Source organism: Mya arenaria, chromosome 17, assembly GCF_026914265.1.
Source record: "Mya arenaria isolate MELC-2E11 chromosome 17, ASM2691426v1".
NCBI classification, from domain to species: domain Eukaryota; kingdom Metazoa; phylum Mollusca; class Bivalvia; order Myida; family Myidae; genus Mya; species Mya arenaria.
Genome location: NC_069138.1, coordinates 27032183 through 27052091, shown reverse-complemented (window position 1 = coordinate 27052091; position 19909 = coordinate 27032183). Strand labels below are relative to the sequence as shown.

Here is a 19909-nt window from a genome sequence, read left to right as displayed (position 1 = left end):
GAACACTCGTTGTTACGTATACCAGTATGTAGCTAGCACTTCGGACACTCGTTGTAACGCATACCAGTATGGAGCTCGCATTTCGGACACTCGTTGCTACGCATGATAGTATGAAGCTCGCATTTCATACACTCGATGTTACGCATGACAGTATGAAGCTCGCATTTCATACACTCGATGTTATGCATGATAGTATGAAGCTCGCATTTCGGACACTCGTTGCTACGCATGATAGTATGAAGCTCGCATTTCATACACTCGATGTTACACATGATGGCATGAAGCTCGCATTTCGGACACTCGTTGTTACGCATGACAGTATGAAGCTCGCATTTCATACACTCGATGTTACACATGATGGCATGAAGCTCGCATTTCGGACACTCGTTGTTACGCATGACAGTATGAAGCTCGCATTTCGGACACTCGTTGCTACGCATGATAATATGAAGCTCGCATTTTATACACTCGATGTTACGCATGATAGTATGAAGCTCGCATTTCATACACTCGTTGTTACGCATGATAGTATGAAGCTCGCATTTCATACACTCGTTGTTACGCATGATAGTATGAAGCTCGCATTTCATACACTCGTTGTTACGCATGATAGTATGAAACTCGCATTTCATACACTCGATGCTACGCATGATAGTATGAAGCTCGCATTTCATACACTCGTTGTTACGCATGATAGTATGTAGCTCTTTTTTCATACACTCGTTGTTACGCATGATTGTATGAAGCTCGCATTTCATACACTCGTTGTTACGCATGATAGTATGAAGCTCGCATTTCATACACTCGATGTTACGCATGATAGTATGTAGCTCGCATTTCATATACTCGTTGTTACGCATGATTGTATGAAGCTCGCATTTCATACACTCTATGTTACGCATGATAGTATGAAGCTCGCATTTCATACACTCGATATTACGCATGATAGTATGAAGCTCGCATTTCGGACACTCGTTGCTATGCATGATAGTATGAAGCTCGCATTTCATACACTCGATGTTACGCATGATAGTATGAAGCTCGCATTTCATACACTCGATGTTACGCATGATAGTATGAAGCTCGCATTTCATACACTCGATGTTACGCATGATAGTATGAAGCTCGCATTTCATACACTCGAAGTTACGCATGATAGTATGAAGCTCGCATTTCGGACACTCATTGCTACGCATGATAGTATGAAGCTCGCATTTCATACACTCTATGTTACGCATGATAGCGTGAAGCTCGCATTTCATACACTCGTTGTTACGCATGATAGGAGCTTACTATCGGACAATCGTGTTTCCTCATTTTTTGCTGCGCAAAATAGTATGAAGCTCGCATTTCGGATACTTCATGATAAGGGTTCCAAGGAAAATATGCACATGGCCTTCATCGCAGAGCTTCACTATTCCAAATGGCCCTTGTATCATGCTGCTAAAGAACTACAAAGCGACGGGGCGTTGTTATAGTGCGTTAATAAATTTGTTTTCATTGATGTCATTGATGTGGGGTTTTTTATTGTTTATCGATAAACATTCGTCCAATCATTTTACATGACATCTCCACCCTTTAACGTTTAGAAAACAAACCTATATTAAAAGGTCTTGAACTGCACTCAGAATCTGAGGATTCTGCACAATACCGGTGATTCTGCTGTGGTTTTTAAGACAATAGTCTGTTGACAATGAAAACCTTAAAAGTCTCGCTCATGTTTTTGTAAAATGCACTTTTGGAGTATGGCGATAGAAAGTTTGACAAATTAAAAGGAGTGTTAAACAAAGATACAAAAGCTGGTACTCTTCAGCACTATTATCGAATTAGCTTATCTCAGTGATATTTCGCAAAAACGATTACTTCCTTTAATGGCGTAACTGTATAACTGCTTATCAGATAAACAGCTCCAAAGTTCTCTGCCGTGCAAGGCTTTGGTTTATACTACACTTTCATATAGACGTTTTATGTTTGAATACAACCGTACCCGTTTGATCAGGGAAGAGAGTTTTCCTCCATTATGAAGAGTCACACCATCCTTAGCTAGATACCGCTTCAGACTGCAAACGCAGGGGCGAGTCCAGGAGTTAACGTAAGAGGGGGCGTAACTTAGGGCCACAACGTTTTGCCATTCGCCCATCCCTCAGAACCGAAATTTTAATAGGTTTAGATGTCCGCAAGGCGGTTTCACCGATATTGACATAAAGAGTAAACTTGGACGATTTAAGGGGTAGCGCTTGCCGGGTGCGCCCCTGGATCCGCTACTGGAACGTGTTTAGTTATGCACTTCAATGTTATGACAGGTTGCTGTTTTGTTCCGGTTCCTATCCTTTATTTACTTATCTGTAACCCGGTGATAATGAAACTCGACTCAACCTTGTCGTACTATCTATCCATAGGTATTACATGGCAAGTATTCATGAAGCATCTTAAGTCTTAAGTCACTTTCTTACTTAAAGTATACCATTGGTTATATGAAATAAAAACTTAATACATAATGAAATACATTATTTTATTGACCTTATTGAAAAAAATCATTCATTTATGTTAAAGACACTTATATATTTTGTTAATTTAACTACGAACATTTTAACAAATCAAAGTTGCCTCATCATATATGGTGTCAAGTTATTCTTGCGCTCATGTAAAATACGGAAATTTAATATATTCTTAATTTTCAACGACATAATTATGAGTTTCTGATAAAGCATAGTACGTATCTCAAGATCTTTTTTCTCATTGACCTGTTTGACAATCATGCATCAAAACTTCCTGGTTTAAAGGGGATTTTTTCTTCGCTATTACGTTACTGTGCTTTGCGATGTGAACACACATATATATACACTCGAATGAGTTTGAATTAACACTCTTAAGCAAATACATGGAAAAGAAATATTTTATATTTAAAATTCATTTGTGCAAACATAAAGTTATTTATGGATATTGTTAAGGTTGGCTGACAGGATTTTGACAGTTCGTGTATAAAGTGAAAGAAAAACGAATATTTATATAAAAGGCTTGGGATTATAAAATTATAAAATAATCGTTTTGTTCCTGAGGATAACTTTCTATGTGTTATAAGTCTACAGCCTATATTCAAGTAAGTTCTGTTGAAAACATACATATATACAAACAATAAGTGAGTTATAAGTGCGTTACTTATAAGCTCCAACGAACAGAAACTAATTTAAATTTCCTGTGAATAAATATATACGTGCTGTAACCATTCAACATATATTTAAGTAAGTTATATTGTCTTTAAGCAGACATATTCACCGAAAGTTTCATGGTTTAATGGGGTTCGAATGGAACATTATTTTCTAAAGATAAAAAGGCTATTGAAACCATAAGGTGTGCATACTACTTATTTAAAGCTCTACTGATCGAATTTACCATATTCACAAACATAAGCATTTTTTTATGTAAGAGCGGGCTTAAATTTTAAAACAGTAAAACAATAGATATATTTTTCTGTGACTGTGACATATCTTTTTATTGAACTGATAAACCTGTGTAAAACTCCGGAAAACATATCCTGACCTATCTATCTATATTGTTGATAAGTTTGTTTAAAGCTATTGATTTGTTAAAATCTGAAAATGCAAATACGATAGCTTTCTATATATAATGCATTTGAGATAAGATATCCACATACTCAAATTTAGATAAGTAGGGAATCGAAAAGTTGTTTTTATTTCAACAATATTCATTTCAGCTTGTATATATGCATAATCAGTATTGTTCATAAGTGTTTTATACGTAGAATGTGCTTATGTTCCCTACACGTCATAAGTACTAACTAGTATGGCTTATATACCATAATATCATATACTTGATTAAGTCATCATCATCATCATCATCATCTTCTTCTTCTTCTTCTTCTTCTTCTTCTTCTTCTTCTTCTTCTTCTTCTTCTTCTTCTTCTTCTTCTTCTTCTTCTTCTTCTCCTCCTCCTCCTCCTCCTCCTCCTCCTCCTCCTCCTCCTCCTCCTCCTTCTTCTTCTTCTTCTTCTTCTTCTTCTTCTTCTTCTTCTTCTTCTTCTTCTTCTTCTTCTTCTTCTTCTATTCAATATTGATAATTTCAAATCATGAATGAAGTAACAGTATTTATACAATGAAAACGATAGCGAAAAGCCTTAATGGTAGTCAAAAGCTGAAATATGAACCCTGTTTAGTGGCAAGCCATGCACAGCAAAATAAACATACGTACATTATACAAAAAGGGATATTTCCTTTGTCATTATATATAATCATTGTACGATTCCATTTCTGTGGGCCGTGCAGTTTTTGCTCATATGAAACCAGATATATTAATGATTTCATACAAATTTCACTCAGCAATTTAGTTTTCAAAGAGGAAGTAGGCCAGTATCATTTACAATACAATCATGAAAGTTGTTTGATTGGTCAAATTAATGGTGCTCAATAGCGCTGAAAAGAAGGCAAATCATTTCTCAAATTCTTTTTCTGTGATAATTCAAAAACATGGATTGGAACAGTGTTGAATGATTTCTAGTTAGCACTGTATGTATGGTAACATATGATTCGAGTCCTGTAGACAGAATCTACGTACGACTTTACGACTTGTATTGTTTCAATGGGATACGTGGATGATCATTGTTGGTGCCAGTGTAAGATGCTAATATATTTCACTGTGTGGGCAAAACTATGAAATGTTAACAGTTTGTAAGTATTTCTGGTTAGCACTGTATACTAGCACATTATTTGAGACCTGTAGACAAAATGTAGGACTTAAAAAAAATCTTATTTTGTTTCGAGGGGATACGTGGAGGAGGAGGATTGTTGGTGCCAGTGTATGATGATAACATATTTCACTGAGTGGACAAAACTATGAAATGTTAACAATGTTAAAGTATTTCTAGTAAAAAGCACTGTATGGCAGTACATGATGTGAGTCATGTAGACAGAATCTACGACTTTACGACTTTTATTGTTTCAATGGGATACGTGGAAGATCATTATTGGTGTCAGTGTAAGATGATAATATATTTCACTGAGTGGGCAAAACTATGAAATGTTAACAGTGTTAAAGTATCTTTAGTAGCACATTATTTGAGGCCTGTAGTCACAATCTAGGATTTTACAGCCTATTTTGTTTCGATGGGATACGTGGAGGATGATTGTTGGTTTCAGTGTAAGATGGCAATATATTTCAACGAGTCGACACCAACATTTTATATTACGAGACTACTTTGCCTCCGAAAAACATGAATACACTTATATAATTAAATTGGAGACGAGGTTTACCATTCATGTAAATAATCATAAGTTTAAATTGAATGCTACGTTAGAGAAAGGGCTTTCTTATCTAAATCATCTGCTTTACAGGCAACTGATGCATCTTGTAATTTATAATTCGCCTTGTTTAAACAATGCATCGGTAGTCCGGTACAAATTTGTCTGCAACTAAGCATGACATGGCCACGATGGAGAATCGAGCCGAAGTATACATGAATTTTATGGAGCAGGGGCGTTTAAATTCGAAAAGAAAAATGTTCATTTTAAAAGATATGCTTGAATTATCTTCACACATATACTTTGGCATATAGTGGGCATTAAAAAGGAATTGTATCTTCTTTTGTTGCTGTAAATTGTGTTATTAGGTTCTGAAAGTTGAAAACGTTTCTTGACAGTCCGTTCGTGAATTTGACTACTCCTTTAATTTATCAACATCAACCTTACGACGTCATTCTCGGCGAATTGGAAGGTTAATTAACGTGAATTACGTGCACATCATGGTTTTAGATAAAAACATTTAAATGATTTTTTTTAAATACTCTCAACTGCTCGTGAATACTACGGCTCGTTTTTCCAGCGTGATAGCAAATAAGGAAAATGTATATACGTATAACTTCCCGATTCATTATATCCATTGACAATGCATCAACAGCGATGTTTACACAGGAGTGGATCCAGAACGGGAGGATAAGAGGGATTCATCTCTTGGGCATGCGGAGCCCTTACGCGGGGACCCCCAAAATAGGTCGTAAACCTGTCAGGTGGAGTCTGCTACACCCCTCCCCCCCCCCAATAATTTTGCATCATCATTTTTATTCTATGTATAATTTCTCTAACATATATCCACATTAAATGTTAGCTTTGACAATTTAAGAGGGGTGGGGGAGGTAGGGGGCGGGTGCGAGTCCACAACCACTTCTTGAAACCGCTAGTGATACATACATTACAAATGACATTCACAATGAAGCATGACGAAAATTTATAAACAAGTTTGCGCATTCACTGTGGCAACAACGTTAACCTTCATCGACGGGTAGTTTCAATCTTAATAGGCTTCATGATGTATCATTGCAACTGCTGTAAGTTACGAATTAAAGTACATAAAAAGCGATGCAGACATTGGAGTTTCAAGGACCATATCAAGTGGAAGTTAAAAGAACTTAAAGTCACGCTATGCAAGAACAGCAACAGGGAAGTTTTGCTTGCAACCACGATTATGTTTTTCTATTAAAAGATATTGTATATTGAGTTTTATAGATATTGTCAAAAGGGTAAATTAAATAATCCTAACGGTGTCAATGAGTCCATTTGCGCCAACATCCCAAAGGAGCTCCTTGCTGTTTTTTAACTTTTTGATTATATCTGTACATCCGACGTATATCAAGGTAACGAGTGATTCAGACGTTTATTAAGATAATGAATTATCAGGCGTGTATGAAGATAATGAATGATTCAGGCGTTTATGAAGATAATGAATCAGGCATGTATGAAAATAAAGAATGATTCAGGTGTTTATGAAGATAATGAATGATTCTGGCGGTTATGAAGATAATGAATCAGGCATGTATGAAAATAAAGAATGATTCAGGCGTTTATGAAGATATTGAATGATTCAGGCGTTTATGAAGATAATGAATCAGGCCTTTATGAAGATAATGAATCAGGCGTTTATGAAGATAATGAATGATTAAGGCGTGTATGAAGATAATGAATAATTCAGGCGTGTATGAAAATAAGAATGATTCAGGCGTTTATGAAGATAATGAATAAGGCGTGTATGGAAATAGAGAATGGTTCAGGCGTTTATGAAGATAATGAATAAGGCGTGTATGAAAATAATGAATGATTCAGGCGTTTATGAAGATAATGAATAAGGCGTGTATGGAAATAGAGAATGATTCAGGTGTTTATGAAGATAATGAATGATTAAGGCGTGTATGAAGATAATGAATAATTCAGGCGTGTATGAAAATAAGAATGATTCAGGCGTTTATGAAGATAATGAATAAGGCGTGTATGGAAATAGAGAATGATTCAGGCGTTTATGAAGATAATGAATAAGGCATGTATGAAAATAATGAATGATTCAGGCGTTATGAAGGTAATGAATGATTCAGGGGTTTATGAAGATAATAAATCAGGCGTTTATGAAGATATTGAATGATTAAGGCGTGTATGAAGCTAATGAATGATTCTGGCGTTTATGAAGATAATGAAACAGGTGTTTATTGAGTTAATGATTCAGGCGTTTATAAAGATAATTATTCAGGCGTTTATGAAGATAATGATTCAGGAAAGATGATTAGTAGTAAAATGTATGCTCCATTCACAGGGTATGGCCGTTTGGACCATTGAATATGTTGGGAAAAGACAATCGGAATACCTCGGCCATTATCCAAAATATAGGATGAAGCTTGCCGGAGATGGCTGAGTAGTTACGATTGAGAAAAGAAAGGTCTTGAATATACTGCTCACATAGCTTGGGCTCCTAATGATTTCATCCGTAATGTATTTCTAACGTAGAGTGATGTAATGGTATATCAGACAAAATGTCTAACTATGGTAACATGATTATTTCCGCCTTTGTATCCATTACCATCTCCAGAATAAACAGGGTAGCATATTTGTTTCTTTTGTTTCTTTTTTTTTTGAGAACCGGGATTCTGTACATTTTCATTCAATTAAATTCGTTTATCTAAAGCTGCACTCTCACAGATTGAACGTTTTGAAAACCTTTTTAGTTTTTGTCTTGGAACAAGCCAAATTTTGCGAAAATCTATGGAAACCAGTCATATAAGACAGTTGACAAAAATAAGATCGCAGATTTTTATATGTAAGTTCAAAATTGATGTTTTATGCATTTTTCTTAAACCGTTAGCCATAAAACATTAATTTTCGAACGGAAATATGAAAATCTGCGATCTGATCTTTTGGCAGCAATCTTATTTCATTGGTTTGCAGATATTTACGCAAAAAATTGCTGTTTCCAAAACAAAAAAATAAAAAAAAGTTGTAAAAAGGGTAAATCAGTGAGAGTGCAGCTTTAAGAAATTACTAAAAAAACTTCACATATCGAACAAAACGCCAAAAGGAGGAAAAAATGGGCCGGTCGGGTTAGTGTAAACACAGATTTTTACGCCTTATGCGGAAGAGATAAAACATGATTTCTTTATAGAATTAGAGCACCCCATACGTAGTCCAGTATGTTTCTACGGTAAAGACATATACATATAAAGTTACTCAGATACGGTATAAACTCGCTATGTCGATCTCTGATATCTCGAATTCTGGTAATGTCGAACTTTGTTGCAGGTCCCGATTTAAGTCCAGTTTCTATATAAAAAAATCCACTAATGTCGACCATATGATTTAGTTATATACGTTTATTAAATAACTTCTAATGTCATGATACGTTTTTTGCATTCCAGTAACATATATATTTATATTATTTTATCATTTTAGGATGAATTGAACAACAATGACTACGATAATGAGTAGACAACAATTCAGCGATGTCCCTCCACCTTTGCCGTCGCGGGGAGGTGGGGGAGTCACACATGTCAAAGTAGACTATGAAAGGAATCAATCACATTCGAGACCTGTTTCTCGTAGCCATTCAGATACGCGATATGTACCACCACCAAGGAACCAATCAGATCACGCGCCTCCACCTCCACCGATCAGCACGATTCATAAATCTCATTCAACCGAGGCGAGGGTGTCTCAAGCACCAAAAGACCGGAAGCACTCAATTCCTGGAAGTGCTGGCCCACCTCTTCCGTCACGTGACAACCAATCCGGGATCAGGAGAAAGGCGTTTGAAACTGAATGTAGGTACCAAGTAATGACATCAACAGTCTCAACCATTTTTACGTAGGTTATTGTTCAATTTTGGTGTTCTATAGAAAATGAAGCAGCTCCAATTTATGTAGAACGAACCCAGGCTTATTAAGTTAATTGTGTTGACAGTTTTTTTACCCTCTGACAGCATAACTCGCTTCAATGAGGAGTGTGAAGTTAAGTGAAATTTTAACGCAAAGTCGCCCTCATCTTTAACTGGACTCTACCACAGATTTTATGTCGGCATTTTTTAAATTGTTGAATTTGTATTATTTTACACGTTTTGGATATAAAAAAAATCATTTGAAATAAAAGATGAACATACTGGCAATGAAATTCGTTTGATTGCTTGACAAATTTGGATGCAAATATAAAGAGCATATAGGAAAAGAATCCGATAGAGTTCAGTAGATGCTTGATTTTGATATAAAATTTGAAGAACACCCTGTAAATGTGTACATAATTCTGACCACTTTTCCTGGTAACACATTCTGTCATAAGCTCGGGCAAATGAAGCTGTCCGTCTTGGCACTTTCGCTAGTTTTGACAACTTTTTTATTTTTTGTTTTGGAACGAGACAATTTTCGCGAAAATCCATGGAAACCATTTATATATAAGACTGCTCACAAAAAATCAGATCGCAGATTTTTATATTTAAGTTCAAAAGTTGATGTTTTATGCATTTTTCTTAAACCGTTAGTAACGGTTTAAGCCATAAAACATTAATTTTCGAACGGAAATATGAAAATCTACGATTTGATTTATTTGTCAGCAATCTTATATCATTGGTTTGCTGTTTCCAAGACAAAACATAAAAAAGTTGTTTAAATGGTAAATCTGTGAGAGTGCAGCTTTAAGCCACGGAAAATATACAAATGTCATTGGCCCAATTATTATTGTACACTCCAATATTTTATCCAAAGCGCTCCATTCGAAGAAAATTAAGCGGACACAAATTGAACTCATTATTTAAACTTATTGCAGCCTTCATCGACAAAAATACAGCCAGAGCAATTTCCTCGGGTGGGACTCATAAAACCATGCCAAGACTTCACACCCCTACCGATGAAGGTAAACTACAGGGTGCTATATTGTCATGTGATGTATTTATTTCTTAATGTATTGATGTAAGATTTTTTTGTGATACAGTCGAACCCCGTTGGCTCGAACTCCAAGGGACCGGCGAGAAATACTTCGAGCCTCGGAAAATTCGAGCCAAGCGGGAATGTCAGTGTAAAGAAATCGGTCCTGTACATCCAGTTCGAGCCAAGCGAGTTCGGGCCAACGGGTTTCGATTGTATATGTAAAGTTACATACCCTCTAACGTCAAATCCTGGAGCGCTTCTGGGCTTATAAAATCATTTTCAAGAAAGTAAACTAAGCTGTGGTCTTGTTCATGTCTTGTCATATCTTACTAAGTATGACTTTTTTCAATGTTGCAGGAAAACGACCACCTCTTCCAAATAGGGAAACAGGAGTGGCTCAACCTCCTTCAACATCCAAAACAATCAGTCCTAGAAGACGAGGTAGGAAATTAAATTGTGAAATGCACTTTTTGCTTAGCGAAATAAAGTGTGGCAAATCATGTGGAATGTTAAAACTAAGATACTAAAATGGGAACCCTTCATCAAATGTTGATTTTTGCTCAAATATCGTCTTTTAAGACCACAATGTAAATGCTTTGTAGTTTGATCTGTTGATTTACATTATCACGTGATATTATGAAATGCTCAAGATGTAAAAATATCGCGAATATGTATCGAGTTATATCTTGTTCTTATTGATCAGGTGTTGGAGTATCTGTTGTTGTTGTTTTTACTTTACCTGCGTGGGCTCGCACCCCACTAAAACCAAAATATTTTTTATACTATTACTGTATTTTCATGCAAATCACGTTATATACAAATTTCGTAATGACGTTGTGTTCGCTTAATTATGATTATACTTGGATTATACTTCCGGTTTTGTTGCATTTTGTAATTTCATTTTTTATCATTCTGGGGGTAAAAAATGTGAAATAAGTGAAGAGAAGTCATTTTGATATACATACAAAAAAGATAACACCACTAAAACTAAATGGAACTTTAAAACAGTCACTTAGACCACTCGCCAGCTGTCAATTGGTTTATATTAATTTATTATTCATTATTATTCATCGAGACTAGTTTATTATTCATTATTATTCATCGATTTTAAAGACAGCTGAAGTCTGATATTGTTGTCAGCGATTTGTAGTGATTTGAAGTGATTGCATTTTCCGCGTTATTGTGACGTATTTTTATAAACCGTTTCCGGTTACGGTCGGGTCATTCTATTTACAGAATGGGTGAGAAATAATAACTGTAAGGTTTTCTTAAATAAAATGAAGTTTTTTTTTCACGAATGAAATAATGAACTATTGTATAAATATTACTAATAGTGAATTGTGGGATTGATGTCATAATCGGGGATATGAACGCAGTTAGGCTGGACTCCACGCAGTTTAACCAGCTTTCATACCCCAATTTATCTTATCTTTATCTTATCTTATCTACCCCAATAGTGGCATAATTCCCGCAATCCATTCCTTAAATATAATTAGGTTTAGCTAAAACAGTGTGTGTATACCACGTGATAAATTACGTCATATATAATACACCAGAAGACTTCAATCAAAGATAACTTTTCTTTTACTACACCATTTCAAATGAAACAAAGGGCAGTTTGTGCCGCTTAAAGAGCCACGCCTTTGTTTTATTACCGGAGTTTGATTAGGTGTTTAGTTTCATCAAACACTTCGACAAACCAATGTTTTGACAATGCTCAGCCAGACGGCCGTATTGTGAAGAGGATTGTCGAAGTGTTTTAAGAAACTACACTCTCAATCAAACTCTGGTAAAAGACCGAAGGCATGGGTCCGTAAGCGACGTAGACTGCGCTATGTTTCATTTATCATGGTGAAGATATAGGAAAGAAATTCTTGTTAGAAATACAGTGGATCATTATACTTCCAGTGTAGTAACGACCGAAAGCTTTACAACGATGACTTTAACAACGCTGTTAACTTTAACAAAGTTCTGAACAATCGGCCCAATGTTATAAAATTTCAATGGCCTATACAAATTGGGGGTAAACGTTGCATTCATATGAATGTTTCACATTTCAGCGTCAGTGGATGACCCCCCACCTCCACCCCCTAGTGCTAGAACTCAACACAGACAACAGAGTGAGTATTTACATAATCATAGAAGACTATAGAAAATTGTTAGAAAAAAGTTGTCGAATTTTAATGGTTTTCATTGAGCAAATGTTGACAATTCAAGTAACATTTGGCTTACTTTGACCGAACTTAAGGCTTATTAATCAGTATGATTAAAGCTGTACTCTCACAGATCTGCACTCTCACAGATATTCAATTTTTTACAACTTTTTTTATATTTTTCGTCTTGGAAAGAGCAAATTTTTGCGTAAATATCTGCAAACCATTGATAAACGATTGCTGACAAAAGATCAGATCGAGGATTTTCATATTTCCGTTCGAAAATAATGTGTTATGGTTACTAATGCATAAAACTTTCATTTCCGGTGTTCTTATCTGGTAGCGTGTTCCTGCATAATTGATATTGTACACTATTTGCATTAATCCTCGTTTTCATAAATAAAATATAATTTTCAGAAGAAAAGTTAATTCACAATAAGGAAAAAAATATTGACCACTTTAATGGTTTTGATGATTTCAGCTCAAGCTCAACATCCCGTGCCAGTCCCGGACCGACAACCGAAGGTCCAGCGTGGAAATGCCCATGGTAAACCCATAGAACAAAATAATAAACATATCTACACGGCTTCTATGAGTCTGCACATCAATTATTTGCTAATATGTTATTACAGCATTTGCAATATGTTGTCAGGGGCGGCCACATGATTTGACGTAATAGGGGGGGGGGGTAACTTTGAGGCGTTTGCGTTTGTCTTGCGCCCTTCCCACAGAGCCGAAATTTATTTGGTTTAGAGTTTTGGCAGGGCGGTTTGGGGGTGCTCCTTTCATTTTTTTAAACAATTTCTAGTCCCCCCCTCAAGATCCGCTAGTGGTTGCTGATAAAGATGTGTTCTGTTCTATTCTGTTCCAATTAATGTCTCGGTTAAGACATTCTTTTCAAATTCACTCCAGAATACTCCTTGCCTCCAACTTTCATACCTCCATAACTTTAAACTTTTCGTTTCGTTGAAATTTCAGTCACCGACTTCCATTTTCTACAAATCAATACCACACAATTCAGAATGGTTAAGCCTTAACAAAAATGATTTGAACGTTAACCCTGTTTAATACAGTTAAATGTGGTTGAAATCTTACAAATTCGTCATCAACTATTGCAAAATCATATGCATCATAATTTATGTATGTATACCCCAAATCGCCCAAGTTCACTTTTAATTTCAAAATTGGGGAAAAAGGTAATAAAATGAGCCAAAAATTCACCGTTGTGGACGAAAAAAAATAAAAAAATTCCTGGGGGTACCTTCCTGCTTACCATTCCAACCAAATAGATAACGGTTCTGAGGGAGGGGCGCAAGTCAAAAGGTAACGCCCTTAAGTTACGCCCCTCTAACGTCGAATCCTGGAGCCGCGCCTTGGAGTCGTCGCAAAGATTAAGTATCGAAACCGGTAAATGGAGTTGTACAGATATCGATAACAGAGCCTGTCCATCATGTAAATATCTTGGTAGACGAATTCTCTTCCTTTTTGAATGTATTAAACATGTATTCAGCATTAAAGGCCTAGTTTAAGGAATGTTTGGCATGATTATCCCATGCTATGCATCTCCTGCTAATTGTACTGGTGTCACAGTAGGGGCCAATTTCCTGTGTATTCGTTTATTAGCCCAGGGCCATTTAGGGTCCATTTCTATACTTAAATTTCCAAAATTGCACAGCAGGATATTCAGATCGGAGATCTGATAAGAGGGATCAAGGCAAGTAGATTAGCTTCAAGACAAGGATACATTCCTCAATATTAGTTCCGACACATGTTTGTCTAAATGCATTGTGCTATTGATTTCAAAGAACGTGAACGTTATAAGAAACCTTGCTGTGTATGTTTATAGAGCTTTCGATATTAGACAGCAGCATACTTTATATTTGCACAGCCAAGCTTCCGCATTTAATTTTTGAAAGAGGGAAAAAGAAGAGTAACTCCGAAGTGGTTGAAAATGTCTGGCAGATATAGGTTTTGCCAGACGGATTTAATTTTTAAGATTCAAATTAGAAAAAAAGTTAGTAAGTTCAAAAGCGATCGCAAAGTTGGACGGCAACTTTGTTACTACATTCTCGTGCACCAGAGTGATGATTCTATGCGTACCACATGCGTTAGATTTATCATAATCAAACCTCTGAATGAGAAAGTGTTACTAACAATTATGTCAATTCTACAATATACATTGACTGATATACGTCTATAACAAAAGTTACTATAAAGTTTTAGTGAAAATCGACTCACCAATACTCATATACCTTAATTATTTATTTGTTAATTATTTATCTGTGGATCGCCATGTATTTTATGTATTCGTTATACAATGGTCATGGGTCATTTTGACCTAAACCATAGAGTGTATGTGATGTGTTTGATTTGAAATAAACGTTTGTTCTGTACTTTAAGATGAACCATTACCTGCCAGACCACCGAAAATATCAGCACAATCATCCTTTGATATGAGTGGTATTACTTTTTATCCTTTTTTATTATGTTTATCTGTTATATGGTATTGACTCAAATCAAATCCTGCTAATTACTTAATTCGCTGCAAATGAAAAAAATGCGCGCGTTAAATCATAATTTGGATACATTTTCAATACGACTCATTGACTTGTTCTGGCAGCATAAGGTAATACAATTATTTAAACATTTTTCCCGAACGTTACAGATCTCGAGTCGAGGTTCCATTTCCATGACATCACTGAATTTCCGGACCCTGAACCAATGGAACAATTGCCGAAAAAATACATGTCCACGAAACAGAAGAAAGCTGCAAGCGATATGGTAAGTTGCTGAAAAGTATCATCAGTCGTGTTGTATTTATTGAGATTATCATTGTCATGGTGAACTATATATATATGATCTTTACGGTCCACGCTTCTAGCCCTCTTGTTGTTCTGAGAATATCATGAATCAATCTGGTATGAAACGTCTGGAATGAAACGTCTGGAATTAAACGTCTTGTATGAAACGTCTGGAATGAAACGTCTGGAATTAAACGTTTTGTATGAAACGTCTGGTATGAAACGTCTGGTGTGAAACGTCTTGTATGAAACGTCTGGTATGAAACGTCTGGAATTAAACGTTTTGTATGAAACGTCTGGAATGAAACGTCTGGAATGAAACGTCTTGTATGAAACGTCTGGTATTAAACGTCTGGTATGAAACGTCTTGTATGAAACGTCTGGAATGAAACGTCTGGAATTAAACGTTTTGTATGAAACGTCTGGTATGAAACGTCTGGTGTGAAACGTCTTGTATGAAACGTCTGGTATGAAACGTCTGGTATGAAACGTCAGGTGTGAAACGTCTTGTATGAAACGTCTGGTATGAAACGTCTAGTATGAAGCGTCTGGTATGAAACGTCTTGTATGAAGCGTCTGGTATGAAACGTCTTGTATGAAACGTCAGGTGTGAAAAGTCTTGTATGAAACGTCTGGTGTGAAACGTCTTGTACGAAACGTCTGGTATGAAACGTCTGGTATGAAACGTCTTGTATGAAACGTCTGGTATGAAACGTCTTGTATGAAACGTCTATAAGAATGCATCGCCTCTTTGCGTTTTCCAGTAATACTTGTTAGACAATTATTATTATGATATTGAAATGAAACTTGGTATACTTGCAGCCATAATACGCTCATTTAAAACAAGGCTCCGAACCCTGGTATTGACTCGAAAACCGTTCAAGATATTCAAAATGAAACTTGGTACACATGTTGCAGCCGTAATACGCTCGTTTAAAGCAAGGCACTAAAACCATTCAAGATATTGAAATGAAACTTGGTACACATGTTGCAGCCGTAATACGCTCGTTTAAAGCAAGGCACTAAAACCATTCAAGATATTGAAATGAAACTTGGTACACATGTTGCAGCCGTAATACACTCGTTTAAAGCAAGGCACTAAAACCATTCAAGATATTGAAATGAAACTTGGTACACATGTTCCTATACCGTGACACACATGTACAGAAAGGTCCGTAACTCTGGCTTTGATAATTGTTGAGTTATGCCCCTTTTTCGACTGTAAAACAACAGAACATAAATGAGATGAAAATACAAATGTCTTTTATGCTTTTCAGTGAAAGTAATCTCCTGTTATATTCACTGTTCTTATATAGCAGGGTTACCGTACTACCTACCAATACGAGTGTTCAATCAACACCATGCCTCATGTTCTGTTTCGTTAGGGTGGTTACACAGCAATACTTGTATGCAATGCATGTATCGTATTCTTATACATACCTGTTATTATACTCACAGCTATGTTTATAATCACTAATTAAATCACTAGCTCAAATAACAATGTGGACCCGTTATAAGATGAAAAAAAAAATAGAATACAAAACCCAAAACCTAAAACCAAAGCATCCAATGTGCATATGTGTAACTAAATATATATATAATATAATTACATATAATTATGTTCGATACGTTTACTTTGTTTATTGTGTTAACTTGTTCTATATTGCTCAATGTAAGAGCACTTTACCAGTTGTAAAAATATCTGCATATCTTCTGTATAGGAGGAAATAAAGATTTGATTGATTAATTGAATGCATTTGTACTACATGCATTTGTATTTGCCGGGCGTGGCTGTATCGTATCACACGTGGACATATTGCTTTTTGTGATCACTTTTTGTGACTATTTTTATCAAACACCTAAATGTAACACATATCCTCTATAGCATTATCCAAATATATTATTTTTCTGTACGCGATATATTATTCTTTTTATACGATATGTTTAAGTCTTTGTTTTGATTTCAGGAAAGACTTGGTCCATTGTAAGGAAGACTATTACCTATTTACATAATTGATTATGTTTACACGGAGGAACTTGAAGCAGAAGCAAATAAAGAAGAAGAGTGTTTTTCTTGGAGAATAATTGATCATTATTTATAGTTTCATGTTTAAGTAGGCCAACACGACCCTTGGACAAAATAATAGAATACATTGGCATATACGATGTTTATAATGGAAGTGATCGAGCGATGTAACGGGCATGTTTTAATCCTCGGTTTGTACATAAAAGTGGTGCGTCCTATCTACCATTCGTGGCTGGCTTTTCATTCGTGGCTGTCTTTTTGACAACAATTATCATAATATTTTGATGAGGCAATGCTTTTATCGCTGCCCAAATGTTTCTCTTAATATAAACATGGGCATTTTCACGTTTCTGTGAATTTAGAACATTTTTAATTGTGAAACACAATATTGTTAGTTTAGAAAAAGTAAGCATAAGTACATAACATGTTAATATAATTACACAGTCTATAACCAGGATTAGAATGATAAAAATAAACTAATAAGTTATCTCCTTTTATATATATTATATAAGAAAGCAGGCAGTATTTATCAAACAAGCGATTGTTTGTAGTAGAATACTATAACCTGAAGTGTTTTGAAAATATAGACAAAGAAAAGAAAAAGGAGCAAGGTGGGAATCGACTAATGACGGATCTCATGCGTGCAGCTCCTCGTGGAATATGCCAGACGAGTGTGTTATTCTTGTTTGCTTTTCAAGGAAAATAAATGTGACAGCACATACTCCGATGAAATAATTGCGTGTATGTATTCATGAGCTGTTCATATGTTGCATCTTCTGCGGAAACCACAAGCTTTGTGTTTGAATTACACAGATCTGAAATGATTTGCGGGAGAATATATGGCAGTAAGTAATTGTGATCACAAATACAATAATGAGAAATTATTTCTTTTGGAATAGTACACAGGTCAGAAAGAACTGCTTTTGTTTGTATTACACGAGTAAGAAACCATTCCCATGGAACCAAAAGTGCGTGAGTAAACATGTATTACAGATCAGATGACCTAACTGAGGATATATATTATGTTTGTATTATCACGCAGATGATAACGTTTCAGGAATAGTGGGTGTGTAATACACACCGGAGGACGAGTCGTTATGTGTGTCCAACACAGATCAGCCCTGACATCAGCTTAGGCTCACAGTAACCTAACTTTAGCAAAATGTTTTGTTTTTATCCCTGTTGCATCGCAGCGCATACTCTGCAAGCAGGGAACCAACATGTGTAAATGACAACAACGGCTTTACTTGTTTGTCAGTCTGAACAAACACTATTATACGAGTAAAGGACATTTTTTAGGATTATTGTAAAGGATATTTGTTTATTTTTTTACATGAAAATTATGCTTATGTATTTTTTAATTGTTTGATAAACTGTTTTAAGGAAGTACTAAAGATAGTGGCATGAATGTGACTCTGTTCATTGTTAAACGGTGATAAAATGGTTTATATCTATTATTTTGTTTCCGTTTGATGTTTGCAAATTTTGTTATTGAATGTTTTTACGGAAGTTTAATTTAGTTATTTTTACTCTTCTTAACTCTTACCAAAGTCAAGCAATAAAACATGACATTTTTTGTTTTGTTTTAAGTTGTTGAAGTAAAATTTATTTTTGTGTTTTCAGTTTATCTACACGCAATACTTCTATTATTTATGACAATTCATTGAATATTATGACAAAGAACTGCTTACTTTTTAATTAGTGTTGTTAATATATCATATATATGATAAGAAAGAGTCCCTTTGCAAGTTATTTACGTTTCGAAATTTTAATTGGTTTAATTGAGTTATGTTTTTTCTTGACTTAAGCATTAAGAAACACCATTAAGTTTATCTTAAATTGATGCATTTGTGTGGTTTATACTTTTGGTACTTAATATTGTTGTTGTAACCGATGAGGCTTATAATATGATAAAGGGCCTTCCACAGTGGGTGGGGAAGGCCAAAAATTAAAACGTTTCAAAAGTTTATGTTTAATTGAATTTGAGGAACAATCAATTTAGGGAGCAAAACATACATCCTTGGTGACATGTTTTGGGGGTAAGAAGAGTTGACTGGATTTTACGAAAGAAGATTTTATCAGATTTTGGATTAAAAAGCATTTGCATTTTCTAGTAAAAGTATGCCATCATTACAACTACGTTTTGTGTCAAAATGCCCCAGACTACTTTATCAAGAATGTATTTCGAGTTCTTGATGATATATTTCCAAATAAGAAAGATATTCAATAAAATAATGAAAAATAGTGGATTTTATTTATTTCCTGGTTACGAAAATGCAAATATCTTTCTTAAAATAGCTGCAATCACCACAAGGCCTTGTTTCGCCTAGCATCGACATTTAACATTATCGCCAATGACTCGATAGAATGACAATCTCATTTGTACCTCGCCTACCTTAATTTTTGTAGACCATTCCATATAAGGCGTGAGACCACAGTTATTTTTACTATATGTTTCATATAGACACTAACCTGGCTTTTGACTTTATACACACACCAATTGAAAAACAAGGACATGGCATCTCTAGAACAATTCAAGACACAAAATATAATCACAAGAAAACACCATGTTGACCATTGACCCGACTGTCAAAATTGACTTCAAATACATAACCCTTCCGCCAGGGAGTCAATCGGCTACAAACAACTAATTTTCAGACTTGCACAAGCTATGATTTTTCCAATATTTACATTGAAAACTATCAATTTCTGCAATAGAGTGTCAAATTCAGTCAAGTTCTCTGCA

General features: G+C 35.4%; 2 protein-coding genes across 2 annotated transcripts; one reads left to right on the top strand and one right to left on the bottom strand.

The window, feature by feature from the left end:
- Positions 1 to 32: 32 nt before the first annotated feature.
- LOC128223327 (zinc finger protein 132-like) lies at positions 33 to 1280 on the bottom strand. The gene has a single exon (XM_052932605.1). It carries the CDS (start codon positions 1278 to 1280, stop codon positions 33 to 35), a length of 1248 nt encoding a protein of 415 aa, XP_052788565.1.
- Positions 1281 to 8748: 7468 nt separating this feature from the next.
- On the top strand, positions 8749 to 19407 carry LOC128223326 (WAS/WASL-interacting protein family member 2-like). The gene is made up of 8 exons (XM_052932604.1): positions 8749 to 9088; positions 10083 to 10169; positions 10541 to 10624; positions 12244 to 12303; positions 12818 to 12883; positions 14737 to 14796; positions 15002 to 15117; positions 17105 to 19407. The coding sequence occupies exons 1-8, from the start codon at positions 8749 to 8751 to the stop codon at positions 17123 to 17125; spliced, it is 834 nt and encodes a 277-aa protein (XP_052788564.1). The 3' UTR covers positions 17126 to 19407.
- Positions 19408 to 19909: the final 502 nt, after the last annotated feature.

Coding starts and splice junctions, on each gene's coding strand:
- LOC128223326 (XM_052932604.1), top strand. CDS start 8,749: ATGAGTAGACAACAATTCAGCGATGTCCCTCCACCTTTGCCGTCGCGG. Junction 10,170..10,540: donor TCACACCCCTACCGATGAAG/GTAAACTACAGG, acceptor TCAATGTTGCAG/GAAAACGACCACCTCTTCCA. Junction 10,625..12,243: donor AATCAGTCCTAGAAGACGAG/GTAGGAAATTAA, acceptor TTCACATTTCAG/CGTCAGTGGATGACCCCCCA.
- LOC128223327 (XM_052932605.1), bottom strand. CDS start 1,280: ATGCGTAACAACGAGTGTATGAAATGCGAGCTTCACGCTATCATGCGT.